Source organism: Myotis lucifugus, unplaced genomic scaffold, assembly GCF_000147115.1.
Source record: "Myotis lucifugus unplaced genomic scaffold, Myoluc2.0 scaffold_525, whole genome shotgun sequence".
In the NCBI taxonomy this organism is placed as follows: domain Eukaryota; kingdom Metazoa; phylum Chordata; class Mammalia; order Chiroptera; family Vespertilionidae; genus Myotis; species Myotis lucifugus.
In genome coordinates this window covers 139,771-161,746 of record NW_005871573.1, presented here as the reverse complement: position 1 = coordinate 161,746, position 21,976 = coordinate 139,771, and the positions used below count along the sequence as shown (strand labels likewise).

The 21,976-nt window shown below is 50.1% G+C and overlaps 1 protein-coding gene across 2 annotated transcripts in view; it reads left to right on the top strand.

Moving 5' to 3' along the window:
- ASB7 (ankyrin repeat and SOCS box containing 7) overlaps positions 1-21,765 on the top strand; it is a 33,049-nt gene extending 11,284 nt beyond the window's left edge. For both annotated transcript variants that reach the window (XM_006103964.3, XM_014446340.2), the window contains exons 5-6: positions 7,663-8,268; positions 18,432-21,765. In XM_006103964.3, the coding sequence (XP_006104026.1) occupies positions 7,663-8,268; positions 18,432-18,571 (746 nt within the window). In that variant the 3' untranslated portion in view covers positions 18,572-21,765. The remainder of the gene's footprint in view (positions 1-7,662; positions 8,269-18,431) is intronic.
- The last annotated feature ends 211 nt before the right edge of the window (positions 21,766-21,976 follow it).

Here is a 21,976-nt window from a genome sequence, read left to right as displayed (position 1 = left end):
AGCAGGGCCTTCGATAGCTCCGTCAGTAGAGTGGAGGACTGTCATAATGCCTAATGCTACCTATGTTTTGAATTTACCTCCTTGAGATTTCTTTTGGATGCTTTTATGGTGTTGGGTTTTTGTTTGTTTTTATATGAGTGAAACATTTTATTTTATATTTTTATTGATTTCAGAGAGGGGGAGAGATAGAAACATCAATGATGAGAGAGACTCATTGATCGGCCACCTACTGGGGATCGAGCCCACAACCTGGGCATGTGCCCTGACTGGGAATTGAATCATGACCACCTGGTTCCTAGGTCGACGCTCAACCATTGAGCCATGCTGGCTGGGCTCATCTTTGATTTTTCTATCCTTTTCTCCCTCTCCCTTCCTCTCTGAAATCAATTTAAAAATATGTATATATTTTTTTAAAAGGTCACTGGTTCATAAGTCGATGCTTGACCACTGAGCTACACTGGTCGGGCTAATCAGTGATCTTTGATATTGCGAGGGCAGGACCCTGCACCTTGAAGAAGAACAAATTTCAGAGCAGCTATTTATGAATGTGTTCAAAGAATTAAGGAAATGGTGGTCAAAACATAAAAGAAATATATGGCGGCACTAACGCATCAAATACAGACTATCAAGAACAGATAGAATTTGTTATATGTATACTAGAGGGCCGATGCACAAAAATTCGTGCAAGAGTAGGCCTTCCTTCCCCCAGCTGCCGGCACCGGCTTCCCTCCGGCACCCAGGACCCAGGCTTCCTTCCCCCGGCCAGCAGCAGGCACCTGGGGCCCGGGCTGGCTTCCCTCCGGCCCTGGCTTCATCAGGATAGACATCCAGAATGACATCTGGAAGACATCCAATCTAATTAGTGTATTACTTTTTTATTATTATAGATATAATATACACTAGAGGCCCGGTGCACAAAATTCATGCCAGGGGCTTGGCCCTCGCAGCCCCAGCTTCGTCCAGACGGTTATTTTGCTGTTTGGTCTAATTAGCACATTAGCTCTTTATTATATAGGAGGTTATATATCATATATGTATATGTAAACATATATATCCCCAAATATGAATTTTGAGTTGAAAAGCACATTATCTATAATGAAGAATTTACTAGAGTGGTTAATAGCAGATTTGAGCCGACAGAAGATGGAATCAGTGACCTTGAAAATTGATCAGTGAACATCTAGTCTGAGGAACCTATAGAGTTGGTGGAGTGACAGTCAAAATTCCAGCAGGCTTGTTTGAAAAAATGGACAAGTTGATTTGTTGGCCCAAACGGTTTCAGAGAAGGTTGAGGACATACACTCCCTGCTGTCAGAACTTTCTAGAAAGCCACAGTGGTCAGGACAATATGGATAAACTTTCAGATCAATGGAACAGAATAGAGTTCAGAAACAGGCCCACACTTGCCCTGGCCGGCATGGCTCAGTGGTTAGAGCATCGGCCTCCCCACCTGAGGGTCGCAGGCTTGATTCCCAGTCAAGGGCACCTACCTGGGTTGCAGGTTCCATCCCCACCCCTGGTTGGGGCACATGCAGAAGTCAATCCATCCATGTGCCTCTCTCGCATAGATGTTTCTCTCTGCTCTCTTTCTGTCTCTCCCACTCCCACCTCCTTAGAAAAAATATCCTCACTCCTCGGGTGAGGGTTATCAAAGAAGAAAAGAAATAGGCCCACACTTGTCTGGTAGACTGATTTTTTTTGAGAAACTGATTTTGACAAAAATCACTGGGGAAAAGCTAGACTTTTCAGCACGTTTTGCTGGAACAACCTGAGACCTGTGTGGGAAGTAATGAACCTTGATCTGACCTCGCACTGGACATAAAAAGCAACGAGCAGTGGATCATTGCTCTAAACATAAGAGTTAACAACATAAACCTTCTAGAAGAAGACAGAAAACCTACGTGACGTCGCGCTGGGCAAAGATTTCTTAACAAAAAGCGAAAACCTTAAGAGGAAAAATATACTTGACCTCATCAAAACTAAACATTTTTCTTCTTTAAACGACACTGTCTAGGAAATGAAATGGCCTGACAGACTAGGAGAAATATTTACAAACCGTATCTAAGAAAGGGCTCGTATCCAGAATGTATACACAGCAGAGTTGTAAACTCGGTGAGAAGAACAACCCCACAGCAATAATCAAATGGTTTCAACAGACACTTCACAACACACAGCACTTGCATAAGCTCAGCATCACCACGCCACCAGGGACGTGTAAATTAAGTTCCTATAAGTGACGACTTTACACTCTCTAGGGTGGAAGAAACTAAAACTGCTACGATGCCAAGTATTAGTGAAGACCAACTTGAACACCTCTACAGGCTGGGGCAAAAGAAGGTTTACAGTTGTTCGTATGGAAAGTAATACATTAATAAATGATAATATCAGAATAAATTCTGGCCCGGCCAGCATGGTCCAGTGGTTTGAGCATGGACCTATGAGCCAGGAGGTCACGGTTCAATTCCCGGTCAGGGCACATGCCCGGGCTGTGGGCTCCATCCCCAGTAGGGGGCATGCAGGAGGCAGCAGATCCATGATTCTCTCTCATCATTGGTGTTTCTGTCTCGCCCTCTCCCATCCTCTCTGAAATCAATAAAACAAAAATAAGTAAATACAATAAAACAAAGATTGCTGGCTGGCCCAGGCTGCTAGGTGTGAGAGAAAGGATAATGGAAGCCCCAGCCAAATTCTTCAAAAAAATAAAATAAAAAAGGAATAAACTCTGTTTCTCATACTCACTACTCCTGTAAATCTACATCCGCCCCACCCTGTATTGCTGGAGGGAATGTAATATTGTGGAGCCACTAAAAACCAGTTTGGCAGTTTCTCACATGTACATATAACATACAGGCCAACAGTTCTAGGTATGTACCCAAGTGAGATGGAAACATACAGCCCCGTGTAGACTTGTACATGCATGTTCACAGGAGCCGTATTCATAATAGCCTCAATACTGGAAATAGCCCACTGTCCACCTGCTGGTGAATAATCTATATATATAGAAGCCTAAGCGACCGTCACAGCAGAATGACTGGGACGACCTGTCGCTATGACACGCACTGGGCAGGCAGGCGAGTGGTTAGGAGCGAGCAGGCAGGCAGGCAGGCGGTTAGGAGCAAGCAAGCAGGCAGGCGAGTGGTTAGGAGCAAGCAGGCAGGCAGGCAGGCGAGCGGTTAGGAGCCAGCAAACAGGCAGGCGAGTGGTTAGGAGCAAGCAGGCAGGCAGGCAGGCGGTTAGGAGCAAGCAAGCAGGCAGGCGAGTGGTTAGGAGCAAGCAGGCAGGCAGGCAGGCGAGCGGTTAGGAGCCAGCAAACAGGCAGGTGAGTGGTTAGGAGCGAGAAGGCAGGCAGGCAGGCAAGTGGTTAGGAGCCAGCAAACAGGCAGGCAAGCGGTTAGGAGCGAGCAGGCAGGCAGGTGAGTGGTTAGGAGCCAGCAAGCAGGCAGGCGAGCGGTTAGGAGTGAGCGGTCCCGGATTGGGAGAGGGCACAGGCCGGGCTGAGGGACGCCCCCCTTCCCCCGCCCCTCCCCCACACGTATTTCATGCACTGGGCCTCTAGTAGATAAGTAATTGAAGATCCATATTGTAGAAAACTACTCAACGATGTAAAGGAATGAACATTTGGACACAACAACAACACGGGTGAATTCCAGAAGCATCCTGCTAAGTGAAATAAGTCAGACACAAACTCTCCGTAGCCTATGGTTTCATTTCTATGAAATTCGAAGAAGGCCAGAACCTCCGTAGCTGCCTGGGGCCCAGAGTCTGGGCAGAGAATTGACAGTGAAGAGGCAGGAAGGAACTTTTTGGGATGATGGGAATATTTGGATTATGGTGGCGGTTACAACGTGACTGTATACAGTTTGTCCAAGTTCATCGACTTGTACACTTAAGATTGGGAAGCTTTCTTGCAACCCCGGTAAAGTTGTTGGGGGGAAAAAAAACACACCATATTGATAGGGAATGTTTATCTGCTTTTATTTATATGTACTTCCAAATTTTTCATTAGATTTCAAGGTGTCTTGAGACTATGGGACAAAGTGAGCTCAATTTCCGTAAAAGTTGTCTTTGTACGTGCCTTGCACATTTCTTACTGAATTTATATCGAGGTGTTTTTCTTTCTTTATTTTTTTGATATGTTTTTATTGATTTCAGAGAGGAAGGGAGAGGGAGAGAGAGAGAGAAACATCATTGATCAGCTGCCTCCTGCACGCCCCCCTACTGGGGATGGAGCCCGAAACCCAGGCATGTGCCCTTGACTGGAATCGAACCCGAGACCCTTCAGTCCGCAGGCTGATGCTTTATCCACTGAGCCACACCATCTGGGGCTCTAGGTGTTTTTATCGTTTCTGTTACTATTACAAATGAGATCTCTTTCTTACTGCACTGGCTAACAGTAATCCTTAAACTCGATTTTGTTTGTTTGCATCTTCATCTGTCTAGATCTTCCTTTTGTTAATTCCTCAAGGAGAGTAACTATGCAAAGTTCATGCATTGTTACTTAAAGCTCTATATTCTGTGCTGCTTTCCGCGTGTGCACAGCCAGTATATTTTTACGGTTTTTACTGAGGCTAAGCAGATCCCTGCTCTGTGTGTTAATCACGGTTTCTCCCAGCTCCGCGTTCACACCAAAACGTAAGTAAAACCTGGCAAAGGCCCAGAGTGGAAAACCAAAGCCCCAAGTGCAGTCTCACATAACATGCTTTTCATTTTACTGTCGAATCAGCAAGTCTAGGATGCTCGTAAGAGTGGACGAAAGGTGGGAGAGATGGAAGGTATTCCTAACGTCTCACTAACCGAGCAGGCAGCTGTTGCTTGGTCAGGTAGCGATTAGAAACGGCGCCTTGGCCACAGTGACGGTTTCATTTGGATCGAAGGGGCTCTTTTCTCCTTCACGCCTGTCTCCACTTCGCCGCTTTAGGGAAGGGAGGCGTGGGAAGCAGGATGGAGGGCTCAGCATCCTATCAGTGGGCAGGTCATAGCTGACGTTCCTGGCATGACCAGCAGGTGGCAGCAAGACGCTTTGTTAAAAAAACGCTCGCCCTCATTTATTTTATTTTATTTTTTTAAATATATATTTTATTGATTTTTTACAGAGAGGAAGGGAGAGGGTTAGAAACATTGATGAGATAGAAATATTGATCAGCTGCCTCCTGCACGGCCCCTACTGGGGATGTGCCCGCAACCAAGGTACATGCCCTTGACCGGAATCGAACCCGGGACCCTTCAGTCCTCAGGCCGACGCTCTGTCCACTGAGCCAAACCGGTCAGGGCATATTTTTAAGTCGCATAATACAGAGTTGCTATCTATTTTTCTTTTAGCGAAGACCAACAGAGGCAGGATACTCTATTACTGTTGTGCACTGTTCGTTTGTATTTAATGATTTTAGAAATTTAACTGGTATACTTTACTTAATAAGAGTCTTAACTTTTTACAGGTTCTGTGAGCAACTACTTCTTAACTGAAACTTTCATTCTCCGTAATATCATTCTTTTCCATGGAGCTTTCTGCTTCATAGAACTTCCCCAGAGACCCAGCTGTCACGTTTTAGCAGGAAATAACATTTTGCTAGACAATACACAAATGTCTGCTCACACAACTTTGGAGGCTTTCTGTTTCGTTGTTTGAAAAAGCACTCATGAATTTTTCTCTTTCGTGGCCAAACCAGACATTAAGGGTGACTTTTATGAGAATAAAGCCTTTGTGTGTTTTTTTTAAATCCTCACCCCCGGATATTTTTTCCATTAATTCCTAGAGGGAGGGAGAGAGAAGCATCGATGTGAGAGAGAAACATCGATTGGTTGCCTCCTGCACATGCCCTTACCGGGGCTGGAGGACCTGTACGTGCCCTTGACCGGAATTGAACCCGAGACCCTTCGGTCCTAGGGCCGGAGCTCTAACCACTGAGCAGCACCGGCCAGGGCAAGGAGAAAGCATTTGAATCCCAGGTAGTTAGGTCTGACCAGTTTATCTTCACGAGGAATTGCGGGCCTCCAGGAAGTGGCCTACGTTCTCAGGGAGACGGTGCCAGGAATGCCCGTGGGATGAGAGCTACAGAGAACTTCCCTTTGGCTCAAGGAGCCGCTGGGCCAGGTGACAGCGTTTGTGACTGAGGAGTGACACTGCAGATACATCACTGGCGTTTCTTTTTCTTTCTTTCTCTCTTCCACCCTGCCCGCAGAAATCATTCCATTTCGGAGAGAGCTTTGGAACTGTACAAAATAATATTTACACGGCGCTAAAGTTGCTTCCCGATTTTCACACGGCGCGCCGTTTAATTCTTTACAGACTCCAAAGTTCTCGTAAAACCAAGCGTTCAGAGTAGACGTTTATCTTACGAGAACCTGATTTGTCCAGATCACTTAACATATATCTAACATGCTTTGGAATTTTTACAGACCACAGGGAAAAAAAAAAAACAACTTTGTTTTTTTCCCCCCACTTAATACACCCTTAAAACAGCGCCGTCTGCCAGACCACAGTACATCCGTAATTTAGAGCCGCAGATGTTGCTACACATGCTTCTCTTTAAGACCAAGAAGCACAAGAGAAAATAAAACAGAAAGTTAAAGGCGAAGAGAAGCATGAAAACAATTCAGAGATGGGGGAGCTGGAGCAGCCAGAAGCAGTGGGTTCAGTTAGCAAACGGACATGGTGGTCTCAGCTCTGTGTTTTTTGTATATATCTTTTTTTAAAAAAAAAAAATCTTTTTATTGATTTCAGAGAGAGAAATAGAAATGGACAGGGATGAGCCCTGGCCGGTTTGGCTCAGTGGATAGAGCGTCAGCCTGTGGACTGAAGGGTTCCGGATTCAATTCCGATCCAGGGCACATAACCTTTGGTTGCAGGCTCTATTCCGGAGGCAGCCAATCGATGTGTCTCAGTATCTCTCTCACATTGATGTTTCTCTTTCTCTCTCTGTCTCTCCCCGTCCCTTCCACTCTGTCTAAAAATCAATGGAAAAAATATCCTCGAGTGAGGATTAGCAAAAAATAATAATAATAACAAAATAAATAGATAAAATCTTTAAAGAAAGAAATACCAATGATGAGAGAGAATCATGGATCGGCTGCCTCCTGCATGCCCCCTCCTGGGATCAAGCCCGCAATCTGGACATGTGCCCTGACCAGGAATCAAACTGTGGCCTCCTGGTTCATAGGTCAGTGCTCAACCACTGAGCCACACCAGCTGGGCGCATATATATCTTTTAAAAACTTCTTTAACCAGGGTTGATCACTTTCTACCAAACTTCATTTTTCATCAAAACTTGACTTCAGCGCAGCTGGTGCAGCTCAGTGGTTGAGCGTCAAGCTGTGACCCAGGAGGTCACGGTTCGATTCCCGGTCAGGGTGCATGCCCTAGTTGCGGGCTCGATCCCCAACAGGGGGCGTGCAGGAGGCAGGCGACCAATTATTCTCTCCCATCATTGATGACTCTCTCTCTCTCTCCCTCTCCCTTCCTCTCTGCGATCAATAAAACCATATATTTTTTAAAAACCCTTGACTTCAGTTAAACCGAGGAAAGACGTGCTGCTTGCCGGTGGCTGCGATGTCTGATCCTCCCGCATCCCCTGTGAGAATTGGCGCCCGCGGGCTCTGCTGTGGGGAGGGCTCGTTGTTTTGTCCGGGCGCCTGCTGATGTGTCCGTTCTGGTTTCCACCGCAGCTGACCCCACGGTCAAGGACTTAATCGGCGGCTTCACGGCGCTGCACTACGCCGCCATGCACGGCCGGGCCCGCATCGCGCGCCTGATGCTGGAGTCCGAGTACCGGAGCGACATCATCAACGCCAAGAGCAACGACGGCTGGACTCCCCTGCACGTGGCTGCCCACTACGGCCGGGACTCGTTCGTCCGCCTCCTGCTAGAGTTCAAGGCCGAGGTGGACCCGCTCAGTGACAAGGGCACGACGCCGCTGCAGCTGGCCATCATCCGGGAGCGCTCGAGCTGCGTGAAGATCCTGCTGGACCACAGCGCCAACATCGACATCCAGAACGGCTTCCTGCTGCGCTACGCCGTCATCAAGAGCAACCACTCGTACTGCCGCATGTTCCTGCAGCGCGGGGCCGACACGAACCTGGGCCGCCTGGAGGACGGCCAGACGCCCCTGCACCTGTCCGCCCTCCGCGACGACGTGCTCTGCGCGCGGATGTTGTACAGTTACGGGGCGGACACGAACACGAGGAACTACGAAGGGCAGACCCCGCTGGCGGTTTCGCTCAGCATTTCCGGCAGCGGGCGGCCGTGTTTGGATTTCTTGCAGGAAGTCACACGTACGTAACCCGACGGTTCCTACTCTCGCGTTTGTAAAAGTGCGCTGCATCTTCCGAGGAATCGCAGGCGGTGGTGGTGTTGATCCTCACCCGAGGATGTTTTCCCATTGATTTCTTAGGGAGAGTAAAAGAGAAGGGGAGAGACAGAGAGAAACATCGATGTGAGAGACACACATCGATGGGTTGCCTCCTGCACACGCCCCGACCAGGGCCCGGGCCGGGGAAGAGCCTGCCACCGAGGTACGTGCCCTTGACTAGAATCGAACCCGGAACCCTTTGGTCCGCAGGCCGACGCTCTATCCACTGAGCCACATCGGCCAGGGCTGTAAGGTGTTTCTCAACAAATAATAATAACCAGACATTCATGGGGCCTCTTAGCCCTGTTCGGTAAAGTCAGACCTCATTCGTCCGCAATAGAAAGAAAGCTCGATATCACAAGGTCGCATAGAAACTCAGGTGAGCCCCGAGAAGCAATAGGAAATACAGTCAGGGTGTGAGAAGCAAAGGAGAAGTGGACAGGACGGGAGGGCTCTTGTCATTAACGAAGATCTTTGCTAGAACAAGGCGGCTCCTACGGGTTGGAAGCGTCGTTTCTCAGGGCTGCCGTGGGCTTCAGGGGGAGGGACCAGGGCAAGTTGGGACTTAGATTCCCAACCTGCTCAAGGCTCCTGGCTTTTTTTGTTTATTTTTTTAATCTTACTGATCTCAGGAAGGGAGACAGAGAGAGAGAGAGAGAGAGAGAGAGAGAGAGAGAGAAACATCAATGATGAGCCCTGGCCGGTTTGGCTCAATGGATAGAGCGTCTGCCTGCGGACTGAAGGGTCCAGGTTCGATTTCCAGTCAGGGCACATGCCGGGTTATGGGCTCGATCCCCAGTAGGGGGCGTGCAGGAGGCAGCGGATCCATGATTCTCTCTCATCATTGATGTTTCTATCCCTCCCTCTCCCTTCCTCCCTGAAATCAATAAAAATATATATATACATAGAAAAAGGAAAGAAAAAAAGAAACATCATTGACGAGAGAGAATCGCTGATCGGCCGCCTCCTGCACGCCCCCTACTGGGGATCGAGCCCACAACCCTGGCATGTGACCCGACTGGGAATCGAACCATAACTTCCTGGTTCATAGGTCAACGCTCAGCCACGCCAGCCGGGCCACACTTGTACTTTTTTTTTTTTATTGCCAAGTCGCTGCTCACGTTGGCTCCATCGCAGAGTGAGCCCACGTGACATGGGGCCGCAGTGTCACCGGCTTAGGCCGCCCGCTAAAGCGGTGAAGGCTGGTAGGAAACTGGTGAGAAGGGATTTGCCGGAGGCGGGAAATTCGCTGCCGGCTTCCATGGTACCTGACCTGTCTCTCTGTGGGTGCTTTTTTTTGCTTTTCAACTAAAAGAAGCCTGGAAGTGGCTGGCCCAGCTTGCATAGCAGTGAGCGTGTCTGTTTCATCAGAATCTCGGGGTGTCTGTCATCGCTTTAGCTCCTGCACTGGCGGCACTTGGGTGGCACGAGCTGGGCCGCCGGCAGGAAGGCGTGCGCCCTGCAGACACGGCTCAGCCCCTTTCGTTAAGTACTTGGCCCCGCGGTCCACAGCACAGACTGGAGCTGGGCCCCCGTGAGCTCCCGCCGCCGACTCTCCCACGTGTTGGCCGTGACCTCGGGCAGGCGACCTGGCTGCTCTGTGCCTGTGTCCGCATCTGAAAATGAGGGTATTGATGTCCTTCTATAGGCTCGCTGGGAGGGTTAAATGAGTTAATGTTTATAATGCACTGAAAACAGTGTCTGGTGCGTTTGCAGTGCTGTGTGTGTGTGTGTGTGTGTGTGTGTGTGTGTGTGTTTTCAGTAAAGCATTGCATTAGATGTGGGCGGGAGAACGACAAGGGCTGGCTACCAGGAATCCCTTCCAGACTCATCTCCCCCAGCCGCCTCTCGTCGGCCCTGTGGACGTGTGTGGTCTGCACACAGAGACCCGGCCGGGGGCGTGGCCGGAGCTGCCCGGGTCCCAGCCCTCAGAATGATGCTGGAGGGCAAGAACGTGCAGTTCAAAAGACGTTCCCATAAGCCCCGGCCGGTTTTGCTCAGTGGGTAGAGCATCCCCCTACGGACTGAAGGGTCCCGGGTTCGATTCCGGTCAAGGGCACGTACCTCGGTTGCAGGCTTGACCCCTGGCCCTGGTCGGGTCGCATGCGGGAAGCAACCAATTGGCGGTGTCTCTCTCACATCAATGTTTCTCTCTCTCCTCCCCCCCGCTTTTCACTCTCTAAAAATCAATGGGAAAATATCCTCCAATGAGGATTAAATAAATAAGGTTTACATGGACCTTTAAAACTTGGGGCAGATAGAAAAATCAACAGGGATGTGTCTTGGTGTCAAAGTTCCCCCTTGCACAGGAGTGGAGCGCACCCTGAGCTGGTCCAGGGTGAGTGTGGGCTGGCTGATTGGATCTCAGAATGATGGCAGCTGAGCAGACGTGTGGCCGGCTTTCCAGACATGAAGGTCCATCTGCCTTTTTTCTTTTCTTAAATATATTTTTATTCATCTCCGAGAGGAAGGGAGAGGGAGAGAGAGGGGAACATCAGTGACAAGAGAGAATCATGGATCGCTGCCTCCTGCACGCCCCCTACTAGGGATGGAGCCCGCATCCCAGGCATGTGCCCTTGACCGGGAATGGAACCGCGACCTCCTGGTTCCTAGATTGACGCTCAACCACTGAGCCACGCCGGCCGGGCCAAGATGTCACATTTACCCATCTGATGTTTCCCTTGGTTTTAACGTGGTAATCATAGTCCTTTGAAATTGCCTGTCTGATCCTTCCAACATCTGTGTCATATCGAAGTCTGGTCTGATGCTCGCCTCGTCTCATCCGACTGTTTTTTTCTTGCCTTTTAGCACGTCTTGTAATTTTTTATTGAAGCCAGACATGAGGTATTAGGTAATAGGCACTGAGGTAACGAGGCCGTTAATGTCAGGTTTCACGTTAGCCTGGCCTGGGGCTGGTCTGTGTGTCATGGTGGCGGCAGCCAGAGGGGCCGGGGGCTTCAGGCGCCTCCGGTGGCCTGGGTCTGGGCTCCCCTCACTCCTCCGCGGGTCTGCGCCCCACAGCTCTCTCTCAGCTGTAATCCACTCTTTTTTTAAAAATACATGTATTTTTTAAATTGATTTCAGAAAGGAAGGAAGAGGGAGAGAGAGAGAGAAGCATCAATGATGAGAATCATGGATTGGCTGCCTCCTGCATGCCCCCTCCTGGGGATGGAGCCCGCATCCCAGGCATGTGCCCTGACCCGGAATCGAACCAGCTACCTCTCGGTTCCTGGAATGATGCTCAACCAGCTGAGCCACACTGGCCAGGGCTTGATTTGTATGTTTTTAAGATGAAATGGCTCATAGCTGTAAGATGAAATAGATGGGAATGGAGCCAGGTAAGCTGTTTTGCTGGAGACTTTATCTGTCAAGCACTTAAGCTTTCTAGAACAGTGGTCCTCGAGGTCCAAAAGCTTGGCAACTGCTGTTCTAGAACATCAGTCACAGGTGTTTACACGTGCTTCCTGTTTTGTAAGCACTGCACGACCTGAAATACGTTTCTGTTCAAATGTCAGTCGCTGCAGAAGTTAAACTTGGGGGTGGGGGAGATCAGATTTTTAAAAAGTAGAAATAGCCCTAGCTGGTTTGGTTCAGTGGATAGAGCATCGGCCTGCGGACTGGAGGGTCCCGGGTTCGATTCCAGTCAAGGGCACACACACAAAAAAAGTAGGAATACAAATCATGACTCCTTTTTTTTTTTTTTAAATATTAAGAAAATGAAATTTAGGCTGAGACTCATCTCAGCTGAGTCCAGTCCCGATGGGTATGCGGGCAGATGATCACGTAAAACATCGCTTCCAAGGCCCGGACCTTACTCCTGTCTTCCTTTCAAATGATTATTCATTTGTTTATTTGGTTTTGTTTTTCTTTATTAATTTTCCAACGATCCTCTAATCAGTTTCTTTGAATTTTCTTGCAGGATGACTTGTCAAAACAGGGTTACCTAGTGTAACTCTTCGGAGCAGTGGTTTGCGTAGCTCATTTTAACTGAGGTTATTTTCGATTATTTACTTTTTTTTTTTCTTGTTGGGGATTTTGCCAGACATCTACATTTCTGCCTCAGTGACTAAAATCACTTTTAGAAATAAACAAATAAGCAGCACACAGTGTTAAGTCAGATCACACCTCATTTTAAGGTTCTTTGGTGTGAAAGTACTGCCTTATCCTGGGCTGTTTTCATCGTATTTGTATTACTTTCTATTTTTAATGTAAGCGTCTAGAGATTTCTTGTCGTTTGCCAGGAAGCAGCGTATGGTTTTGGTTGGCTGAGTGCAAACGGAAAATACAGGTCAGCCCTGGTCGGTTTGGCTCAGTGGTTAGAGTGTCGGCCTGTGGACCGAAGGGTCCTGGTTGGATTCTGGTCAAGGGCATTCACCTCGGTTGCAGGCTCGATCCCTGGCCCCAGTCTGGGCGCATATGGGAGGCAACCAATCAGTGTGTCTCTCTCACATCGATATTTCTCTCTCTCTCTCTCTCTCTCTCTCTCTCTCTCTCTCTCTCTCTCCCCCTTCTCTCCCCTCTCCCTCCTCCCATCCACTCTCCCCCACACAAAAAAAAAAATCAATGGAAAAATATCCTGGGTTGAGGATTAAAAAAAAAACATGCAAGTACAGCCCAAAGCCATGTCCCTGTGGGAAAGAATGTCACCCGTGGACGAATGTTGTCAGGGCTGAGGTGGTGCCTTGGGAGTCTCGCCGCGCCGAGGGCTGAACCAGAGCCGCCTCCTAGTGACAGCGCCACGGCTCTCTGTCCAGGCAGCCAGGCACCGCCTTGGTTTGACAGCGTTAAGTCTCGTCTCACCCATCTCGGACCCAGTCCCCGGGAAGGGAATTCAGAGGCGAGAGCAGTTGGGACGCAGTGGGGTTGGGGGAGGATGTTAAAGTGGGTCCCTGAGCTGAAGCAAAGACACAAAGACACAGGTACTGGGAGGCCGTTCCAGATGGATGCAGAGGTGCCTGAAGGACGAGTCAGATTGTACTAAGCCACCCAGAGGGGCGGAGTCTTTCTCTTAGTTTATTTCTGGCTTTTTTTTTTTCTGGTTGTTTGTTTGTTTTCTACACCCTCCTCTCCATCTCCGTCCCTCCCCGCCTCTTCCCCAAAGAAAAAAAACCCTATTTTGCTTTTATTTCCCCCCTTTGGGTGACGTTACGTGCAAAGGTTTGGCCCTCGCTGTCCACTTCCACGAATATTTTGTCCGAATAAGTAACTTGAGGTCTATCTTGAATCCGGGAATGGCAGCGCCAAAAGGAGGGCTGGGGGGAGATTTAATTTTCCAAACGACGCGGCCGCCCCGGTTTTGTAATTCATGCCAGACCAGGCCCTTCAAAAGCCGACTTCCTACTTCGCACCAGCACCAGCCCCATTACCGCTAATGACGGGCTTCCTCCCCGGGGGAGAGGCCGACAGCCCCTTTGAACTGTTGCGTAATCCCATTGTAGTTCACGAGCACGGCTACCTTGGAGTGTGACGCATCTGCAAAGTGTTATAATAATTCCCTCCATTATGTTCTGTTGTGTGCTGTCCCCCGGGGACGGTCAGGCCCCACGTTGTTATGTAACAGGGTAGGGATCCTTTTCTAAGACACCTCGTAAAAGCGTGTGTGCACGTGTGCGTGCGTGTGTGTGTGTGTGTGTGTGTGTGTGCGTGTGTGTGTGTGTGTGTGTGTGTGTGTGTGGAGTTTCTCCTTCCGTCCCTTTTCTCCTCCTCAGCTCTCTTCCTCTGCCGCTGCCTGCTCCTCGCCCCTTTCACCTTTGGGGCAGTGCACCTGGGAGTGCATAGTAGGTGCTGCCTAAATACTTTCAAGAAAATAAGCCCTTGCCCGGCCGGTGTGGCTCAATGGTTGAGCCTCGACCTAGGAACCAGGAGATCACGGTGCGATTCCCGGTCAGGGCACATGCCCGGGTAGCGGGCTCCATCCCCGCTAGGGGGCGTGCAGGAGGCAACCAGTCCATGATTCTCATCATTGATGTTTCCCTCTCCCTTCCTCTCTGAAATCAATAAAAAAAAAAAAAAATTTTTTTTTAAATAAGTCTTTTTTTTTTCCCATTCATAATTTTCTATTCCCAAATTTATATTCGGGCGGGGGCAGGGGGGCAGCTCTTTAATCTTAGCAATAACAATAATTACAATGGGTAGCCCTTATTACTATTTATTATTTCACCTGCTTGTCGCTCAGCGCTAGTACCAGGCGAGATGAGTCAGTGTCTGTGCCTGCGTGGATGGGGCAGTGGGATAACTATACGCCTCCCTTCATCACTGCACAGCTTTTTATTTGTGTGAATCCTCACCCGAGGATATTTTTCCATTGGTTTTTTTAGGGAAAATGGAAGGGAGGGGGAGAGGCAGAGAGAAACCTCCATGTGAGAGAGACACATCGATGGGCTGCCTCCTGCATGCACCCTGACCGGGGTCCCGGGCCGGGGATCGAGCCTGCAGCCGAGGTACGTGCCCTTGACCAGAATCGAACCCTCGACTCTTCGGTCCATGGGCTGACGCGCTATCCACTGGGCCAAACCGGCCAGGGCTGCACCTCTTTGTATACAGGGAGCGTTCTCTCCTCACTCCCTGACTCAAGCCATGCGGTGATTTCCGGAATCTGCTTTCCATCCGTCGGCCCGGGACCGGCTCCCGGCAACGGGGTTACCGGTCGCTCCCACCTTTACGGTCCGCACTGTCCTCTGAGCACCGGGCGGACAGGGCCTTCTGGCCCCTCCTCTCCTGGGAGGGAGAAGCAAACATGATTTTTTACGAGTCTCTAAAATAGGACTGTTGGAGCGTCTGTGTACTTAAAGGCGTGGATAGCTCTTCCTGTGTGCCCGGTGCTATTCTGGGCCCTTGACCCGGGTGAACTCGTGTCAGGCCTGTCAGGCCTGTGGTGCAGGTGGTGGTGTCCTCAGTGCCCAGGGGAGGACGCGGGGGGACTGGCCTGAGGCCCGGGGAGTCTGGCTGGAGACCTGATGCTTGGGGCACGACGGGGGGTGTGCCCTGTCATGAATGGTCCTTCTGCAGGCAAGGGGTCCCACAGGGTCAGGAAGGCTTTAAAAACTCAGATTCCGCCCCTGGCCAGCAGTTGAGCGTCATCCCTGCACCGAACGGTTGCTGGTTTGATTCCCAGTCGGGGTGATCAGCTTGATCCTCCAGTAGGGGGCGTGCAGGAGGCAGCCGGTCGCTGCTGTGCTCTCACATCAATGTTTCTCTCTCTCTCTCTCTCTCTCTCTCTCTCTCTCTCTCTCCTTTACTCTCTAAAAAGTCAATGAAAATGTACTTATTTTAAAAGTCCCATCCCCCCAAATATTAAACGGTCGCCAGCACACTGCTTATGGAGAAGAACAATCAGGAGCAAACGGAGTAGAACTCTCCCATAGCTACGCACAGAAAGGTGGTTTTTCCCTCGGAAAGGCCGTGCGGAGCTGACATCCGAGGGTGGCGGTGCTTCCGTAGCTGTGTCCCTTGATTGAAAGTTGCCAGCTCGCCCGGCCGGCGTGGCTCGGTGGTGAAGCATTGATCTATGAACCAGGAGGTCACGGTTCGATTCCCGGTCAGGGCCCATGCCCGGGTTGTGGGCTCGATCCCCAGGAGGGGGCGTAGAGGAGGCTGCTGATCCATGATTCTCTCTCATCATGGATGTTTCTCTCTCTCTCCCTCTCCCTTCCTCTCTGAAGTGTGTGTGTGTGTGTGTGTGTGTGTATTTTAATTTTTATTTAAGGAAGATTCCTGTGCTGGTGTACACGTGCGGGTCAAGTGTCGTAAGCACTTATTGAAAAATGGCAGCGATCGCTTATCCTCTTGCTAAACGGCAGCCCGTGCATGGCGATCCAAAGTCACCCAGCACCGCTTAGGAAACGATTTGCTCTCGACATGGGCGTGTCTTGCCATGAGCTGGCCGGTTTCTACGTTAGGGACCCGCCTATGGAGCACTCATTCACTCATTCACTCATTCACTCGTTCACTCCGCCGGCGTTTGTGGAGGGTTGTGTCACGCGCGGGGCTGACGCGGGCAGCCAGAGCGGTCCTGCCCTCGTGGGGCATGGGGTGTAGGTCGTTCACAACCTTGTTACGCCCCAGCGGAGCTCTGAGCGCGTCTGCTGGGAACCTCCCTCCTCGCCCCTGAGGATGGGAGGCGGGGAAGGCAGAAGTTTGCTGGGAGACACGTGGGGGGGGGGGGTGTCTGTGTGTCTGTGTGTCTCGTAGCCACACAGATCCAGTGCAAACCTCTGTAGATGCTCCTGCTCCTAATTTATAAATTTTTCTAGGGAATCTGTAACTTCTGTGATTTGTTTTTTTAAATATGTTTTTATTGATTTCAGAGAGGGGAGAGGGAGAGAGAGAGAAACAGCAATGATGCGAGAGAATCATGGATCGGCTGCCTCTTGCACACCCCGCATTGGGGATCGAGCCCGCAACCCGGGCATGTGCCCTGACCAGGAATCGAACCGTGACCCTCCTGGTTCATAGGTCGATCGATGATTGACCACTGAGCCACGCCAGCCGGGCTGCAGTGATTCTTTTAAAAGCCCTTACACGTATGTATTCAGTAACTCTTGGAAAACACGTGTTTCCGTGGGCCTTCCGGAACAGAGGTCTGAATTTTAAGGAGCCTTTTGTCCTCACAAAGAATTAATTTCCAACAGTGGTGATCCCTCTAGACCAGGGGTGGGCAAACTTTTTGACTCGAGGGCCACAATGGGTTCTTAAACTGGACCGGAGGGCCAGAGCAAAAGCATAGATGGAGTGTTTGTGTGAACTAATATAAATTCAAAGTAAACATCATTACGTAAAAGGGCACGGTCTTTTTTTTTTTTTAGTTTTATTCATTTCAAACGGGCTGGATCCGGCCCGTGGGCCGTAGTTTGCCCACGGCTGCTCTAGACAGACGAGTACCATTTAAGCACAGGTTCAAGTGCTAAGCAGCGCGATGGTCCTCCCCGTGTGGCCCCCCATGGTCCTCCCCGTGTGGCCCCCCATGGTCCTCCCCGTCTGGCCCCCCATGGTCCTCCCCGTGTGGCCCGTGGCCGCTGGGCTTCCCCGAGACCCTCTCAGGGCATCTGAGGTCAGAGTGATGCTCGTCCTCACCCCGAGGCGGGCGCTGCCTCGCTCACATTCCTTCTCCCCTGCGTGTGAGGGGACGTTTCCCGAGACCAGATGACGTGACCGCGTCCCGGCGGGTGGGAGGCGGCAGCGTCGGTGAGGATCCAGCCAGGCGCTCCCGAGTGCTGATAAGACCTGAACGCGTGCCATTCTCCTCGCTCCATTCTGCTCGTTTCACAGCCGTGTGGTTTCTGTTCGCACGTCATGGGTTTTCTTGCCGTTGCTTCTAAGCGAATGAAGAAGTCTTTCTAAACGTTGTCTCTCAGCTTCAGACAGGGATGTTAACCGCTCGATACAGCCCTACCCTAAACACAGGCGTTCTTTCGGGAGCTTGAGCATCTGGGAACGTAGGAAGCGGCTTTGGGACGGAGAAGTTTGAGAACCACTGAACCAGGGCTTCCGGCTCGACTTGGAGCGTGTTACCTAATCCCTCAGACAGTCGGAGTCTGTGAAATGGGCTGACGATCAAAGTCCTCCCCTCGTAAAAGGATTAAAGGAGTTCCTGTGTGTCGGGGGTTTGTAAGAATCCATGGCTCAGCGTAAGCACTCTACGTGTGTGAGCTCTCATCAGCGTTACCATTGACTATGAAAGCAGGCGAAGAGAACATATTTCCAATACAAAAGATGTTTATCTAGACTATAAAAAGCCCTAGCTGGTGTGGCTCAGTGGATAGAGCGCCGGCCTGCGGACTGAAGGGTCCCAAGTTCAATTCCAGGCAAGGGCACATGCCCGGGTTGGGGGCTCGATCCCCAGTAGGGGGTGTGCAGGAGGCAGCCGACCCACGATTCTCTCTCATTGATGTTTCTCTCTCTCTCACTCTCCCTCGCCCTTCTTCTCTGAAATCAATAAAAATATCTGTTTAAAAAATAAAATAAAAACATATTTTTTTTAAAAAAAAACAACAACAAACCAAAACACCCAGTGATTTTCAGAACCTTAAAAGCCCGCCTTAAATATTCTGCTTTGTAAACGTGTTTTCTTCTTCTCTGTCTTTCTAGGGCAGCCCCGAAACTTGCAGGACCTGTGCCGAATTAAAATCCGACAGTGTATAGGCCTTCAGAACCTAAAGCTACTTGACGACCTCCCCATTGCCAAGGTCATAAAAGACTACTTAAAACACAAATTCGACGGCATCTGACAGACACAGGCCCCCGGGCGCGGGGCCGGGCGCTCTGTCCCAGATACCCCTAAGGCCGTTCGCCTTGCACAAAGTATATCCTATGCAATTTCTGATCCGCCGAGAAGTCAGAAAGCAGGTGTACACTTTTAGATGTTTATTCTTTCTGTTTGTTTTTATTTTTTATTTTTTCGTTCGTTTGTTCAGTTGGTTTTCGTTGTACGGGAGGGGTTGTTGGTTTTTTATATATATATATCTATCTATAAACACACCACATGCTTGACGGTCTTAATTTGGTTTCTTGGTCCAGGTTTGAGAGGTCCAAGCTTTCTCCCCGATGCCGCACTCACAACAGCTTGTGGGGTGGTGGTTGTTCTCCCCCCACCCCCCACCCCCTCCCCCACCCCCAAATGTCGCGAGCAGGCTTGGAGCGGAGAATCCGCCCTTTGCCAATGTTATGGGTTCATGGGCTTGTGCATGTTACCAACCAACAGAGCACATGTTAACGTTGGGAGTCCTCGTCCCACCCGGGACGGGGTTCTGGGTTCTACTGGAAAATGCGCCTCCCCCGCCCCCCAAAATTTTGTAAGTACTCCTGTCCCCTCGTTTGTTTTTTTAATGAATACAGATCAGCTGTTTGAAATGGTTCCTTTCCTAGTTCCTGTCGCTTTCGGTGGTTTGGGGGGGGTGGGGGGGACCTAACCCCAGTACCTCTCTCTTCCCGGTCAGCGTGCTCTTTTAACTTATTTTTTTTAACCATCGCAGGACGCTACCCGGAGACACGGGGCCTCCGAGAGTCTCTGTGGGAATAGTGCTTTAAAAAAAAAAAAAAAAAAAAACTAACGGGAGAGAAAATCACTTTCTAAAGCCACTGTCTTCTGTTTTTCTAAAGCGCCTCCAGTGCAATACAGTCCTTTCTCGGGTGTCTTTTGGCCATTATCTCGCTTGATGTTCCCCATGCCACGGCCGCCGGCTCTGACGGGCCCGTGAGCGCAGGCACTGCCACTTTCGTGTGAATTGCGGGGCCGGAGTCCCCGGGTCGCAGTTTCCATTCAGGGCTTCGTCCTTTCCCCCACGTGGATGGAGCCGAAAATTTCACCTCCGGGTGGGAGAGCATTTTTCCCTAAAAATAGCCCCAAACGCCATTAAACCCTGTGGCTCTCATGGTGGAATCGTTCGAGGTGGTTCCATGGCGTTTTTTGTGTTGTGTTGGGTGTTTTTTTTTTCCTCCCTAGTTAAGCCAGACCTCGAAAGGGTGACATTTCTAATCGGCGCGCATTGGTGAATCTGGTGAACCTCCTAAGGTGCCGATGAGCCCTTACCCGCGGGGACCTTATTTCCTGGGTTGATAGGGCTGGCAGTGTGAAAACGCAGACGTGATAGCGCGTCCGTAACCACGCAGAAGCTTCCAGAAGCCGCAGGGACCTGGGATGAGGCCCTTGGAAGTGGGTGCCGCGCCTGACGGGTCATTTCGTTTCCAAAAAGCCTCTTCCAACTTCCCAGGATGGTTCCTGGCGCTTTGGGCAACGCCCGGTAACGCATCGTAACTCGTTTCTCATCAGAGGTTGGCTCGGGGAGGGACTGGCCTCGTCCGAGTCTCTGCTTCTACGTCCCCAAGTGGGGAGCTGTTTCCACAGCGAATTGGGGGCCTCCTGTGGCTTGTCCTTGGGGAAAAGGGTGCCTCGGGGGTCGCCGATGGGGGAGCCGTGAGCGTGTGGCCGGTTTTGTCACCACCCCAGGCCTGTAACTGCAGCCAGGTGGCCCGAAAGGGGTGATCTGTCCCTTTCCCCGTAAAAACCGCTCCGAAAAGTTCGCTTCCCTCGGGACATCGGGAGCCGAGCCGCCTGGTGGTTCTTTAACACCGAGGCCAGAGCCAGGAGCCACCCGCAGGCATCGGGGACATGGCACAGCCAGGAATGAACGGAACCTTATTTCTCCCTGTAAAATCCAGGCCCCCGGAGGCGAGGACGGGGGAGGGCGCGAAGGCCCCTGTCCGCCTACGTGGGTGTTAATTCAATCAGTTGAGTCTAAAATGATTCTGTTTCCCCAACCAGCCCAAGGTTTCCCCAAAGCAAGCCACTGAGTCCCCGCCAGGGGGTCCCAGGTAGAAAGACCGAGGCGAGTTCTTGGTTCCGTGTTGCTGCTTCGACTTCAGAAAAAAAATTATGCGAGCTCCTTGCGCGATTGAAAATTTCTATTTAATGAAGACGTGTCTAAGCCCCACTATTTATTGTTTGAGGTTTGATTTCTCCGGACATTTAAAAAGAATGTTTTATGTGGGGGTGTTTTTTTGGGGGGTAACAGGCTCCCAATCACATCAGCGTATTTCACAGTAACTAAAACTGTCTGGAGGTCAGGAATCCGTGGGATGGAGGGGTGAATGTGCAGGTCCGCATTGGAATCGGATTGTTCTAGAAGCGTCCTGGGGTCCCATGGTGAGGAGAGAGGAACGAGTCATTTCAGAAAGGAAAAAAAAAAAAATCAACCGATCGCTTTTCCCAGAATCTTGACGGAGATGTTCAGAATAGCGTCAGATTTGTCAGCGATCCTTCACGTTTCTTTTGAAATTTATGATTGCAGCCTCCGCGTAAACCTTTATAGAAAAACCTATCTGGCGAGTACACCAAAGAAACCAGCTCCTGAAAGATCATGATCAGCCATGAACTGCCAACCTCATCTGTTTTTGAAACCGAGTTTCCCCCCTCCCCCACCCCACCCCCCATGTAAATATTTGTGTTCATAAATGTACAGCAGAGCGAGAGTGGTTTTTTTGTTTTGTTTTTTATTTTAGATTATTTAATGCCCATCTTTCTAAACTATTGATGACAGAAATAATCCTCGCTTGTGCGTCGGGACGACGTCACCGTTTTGTTCTTTGAGTCATGTTATCGGTCACGCTCGGGACGTGTTTCCGAGAGAGAATCCAGTGTCCTGTGGCCGTGGCCAGGGTCCACGTGACACACGGGGGAGCGAGCGCCGTGTGTTAGGCTAAGCGACGAGAACGCCTGTGACCCCGGGGGATTCTAACCGCCCTGCCCAAGTGCTCAGCAGCCCAGGATATGACCGGGATGAGGCCCTCTGCCCCCAAATTGAGCTTTCATGTAACTCCTAGTGTGTTCTCTCATACTGTATTTTGTTCTTCCTTTGTAATGTAAGTTTGTTTTGCTTTGGGTCAGTTTGAATTAAAAAAAAACAAAACTTCAATCTGGTTTTAACACTTCCTGGAATTGTGTGTTATTTCTAGTCAGCCTTACGGTTTAATTAACATTTCCCAGCTCTTTCGTGAAAGGAAACAAAAATCTAACCTTCATCAATATTTTTTCTTTAAATGTTTTTTATTGATTTCAGAGGGAGAGAGAGAGAGAAACATCAGTGATGAGAGAGAATCATGGATTGGCTGCCTCCTGCGCGCCCCCTACTGGGGAT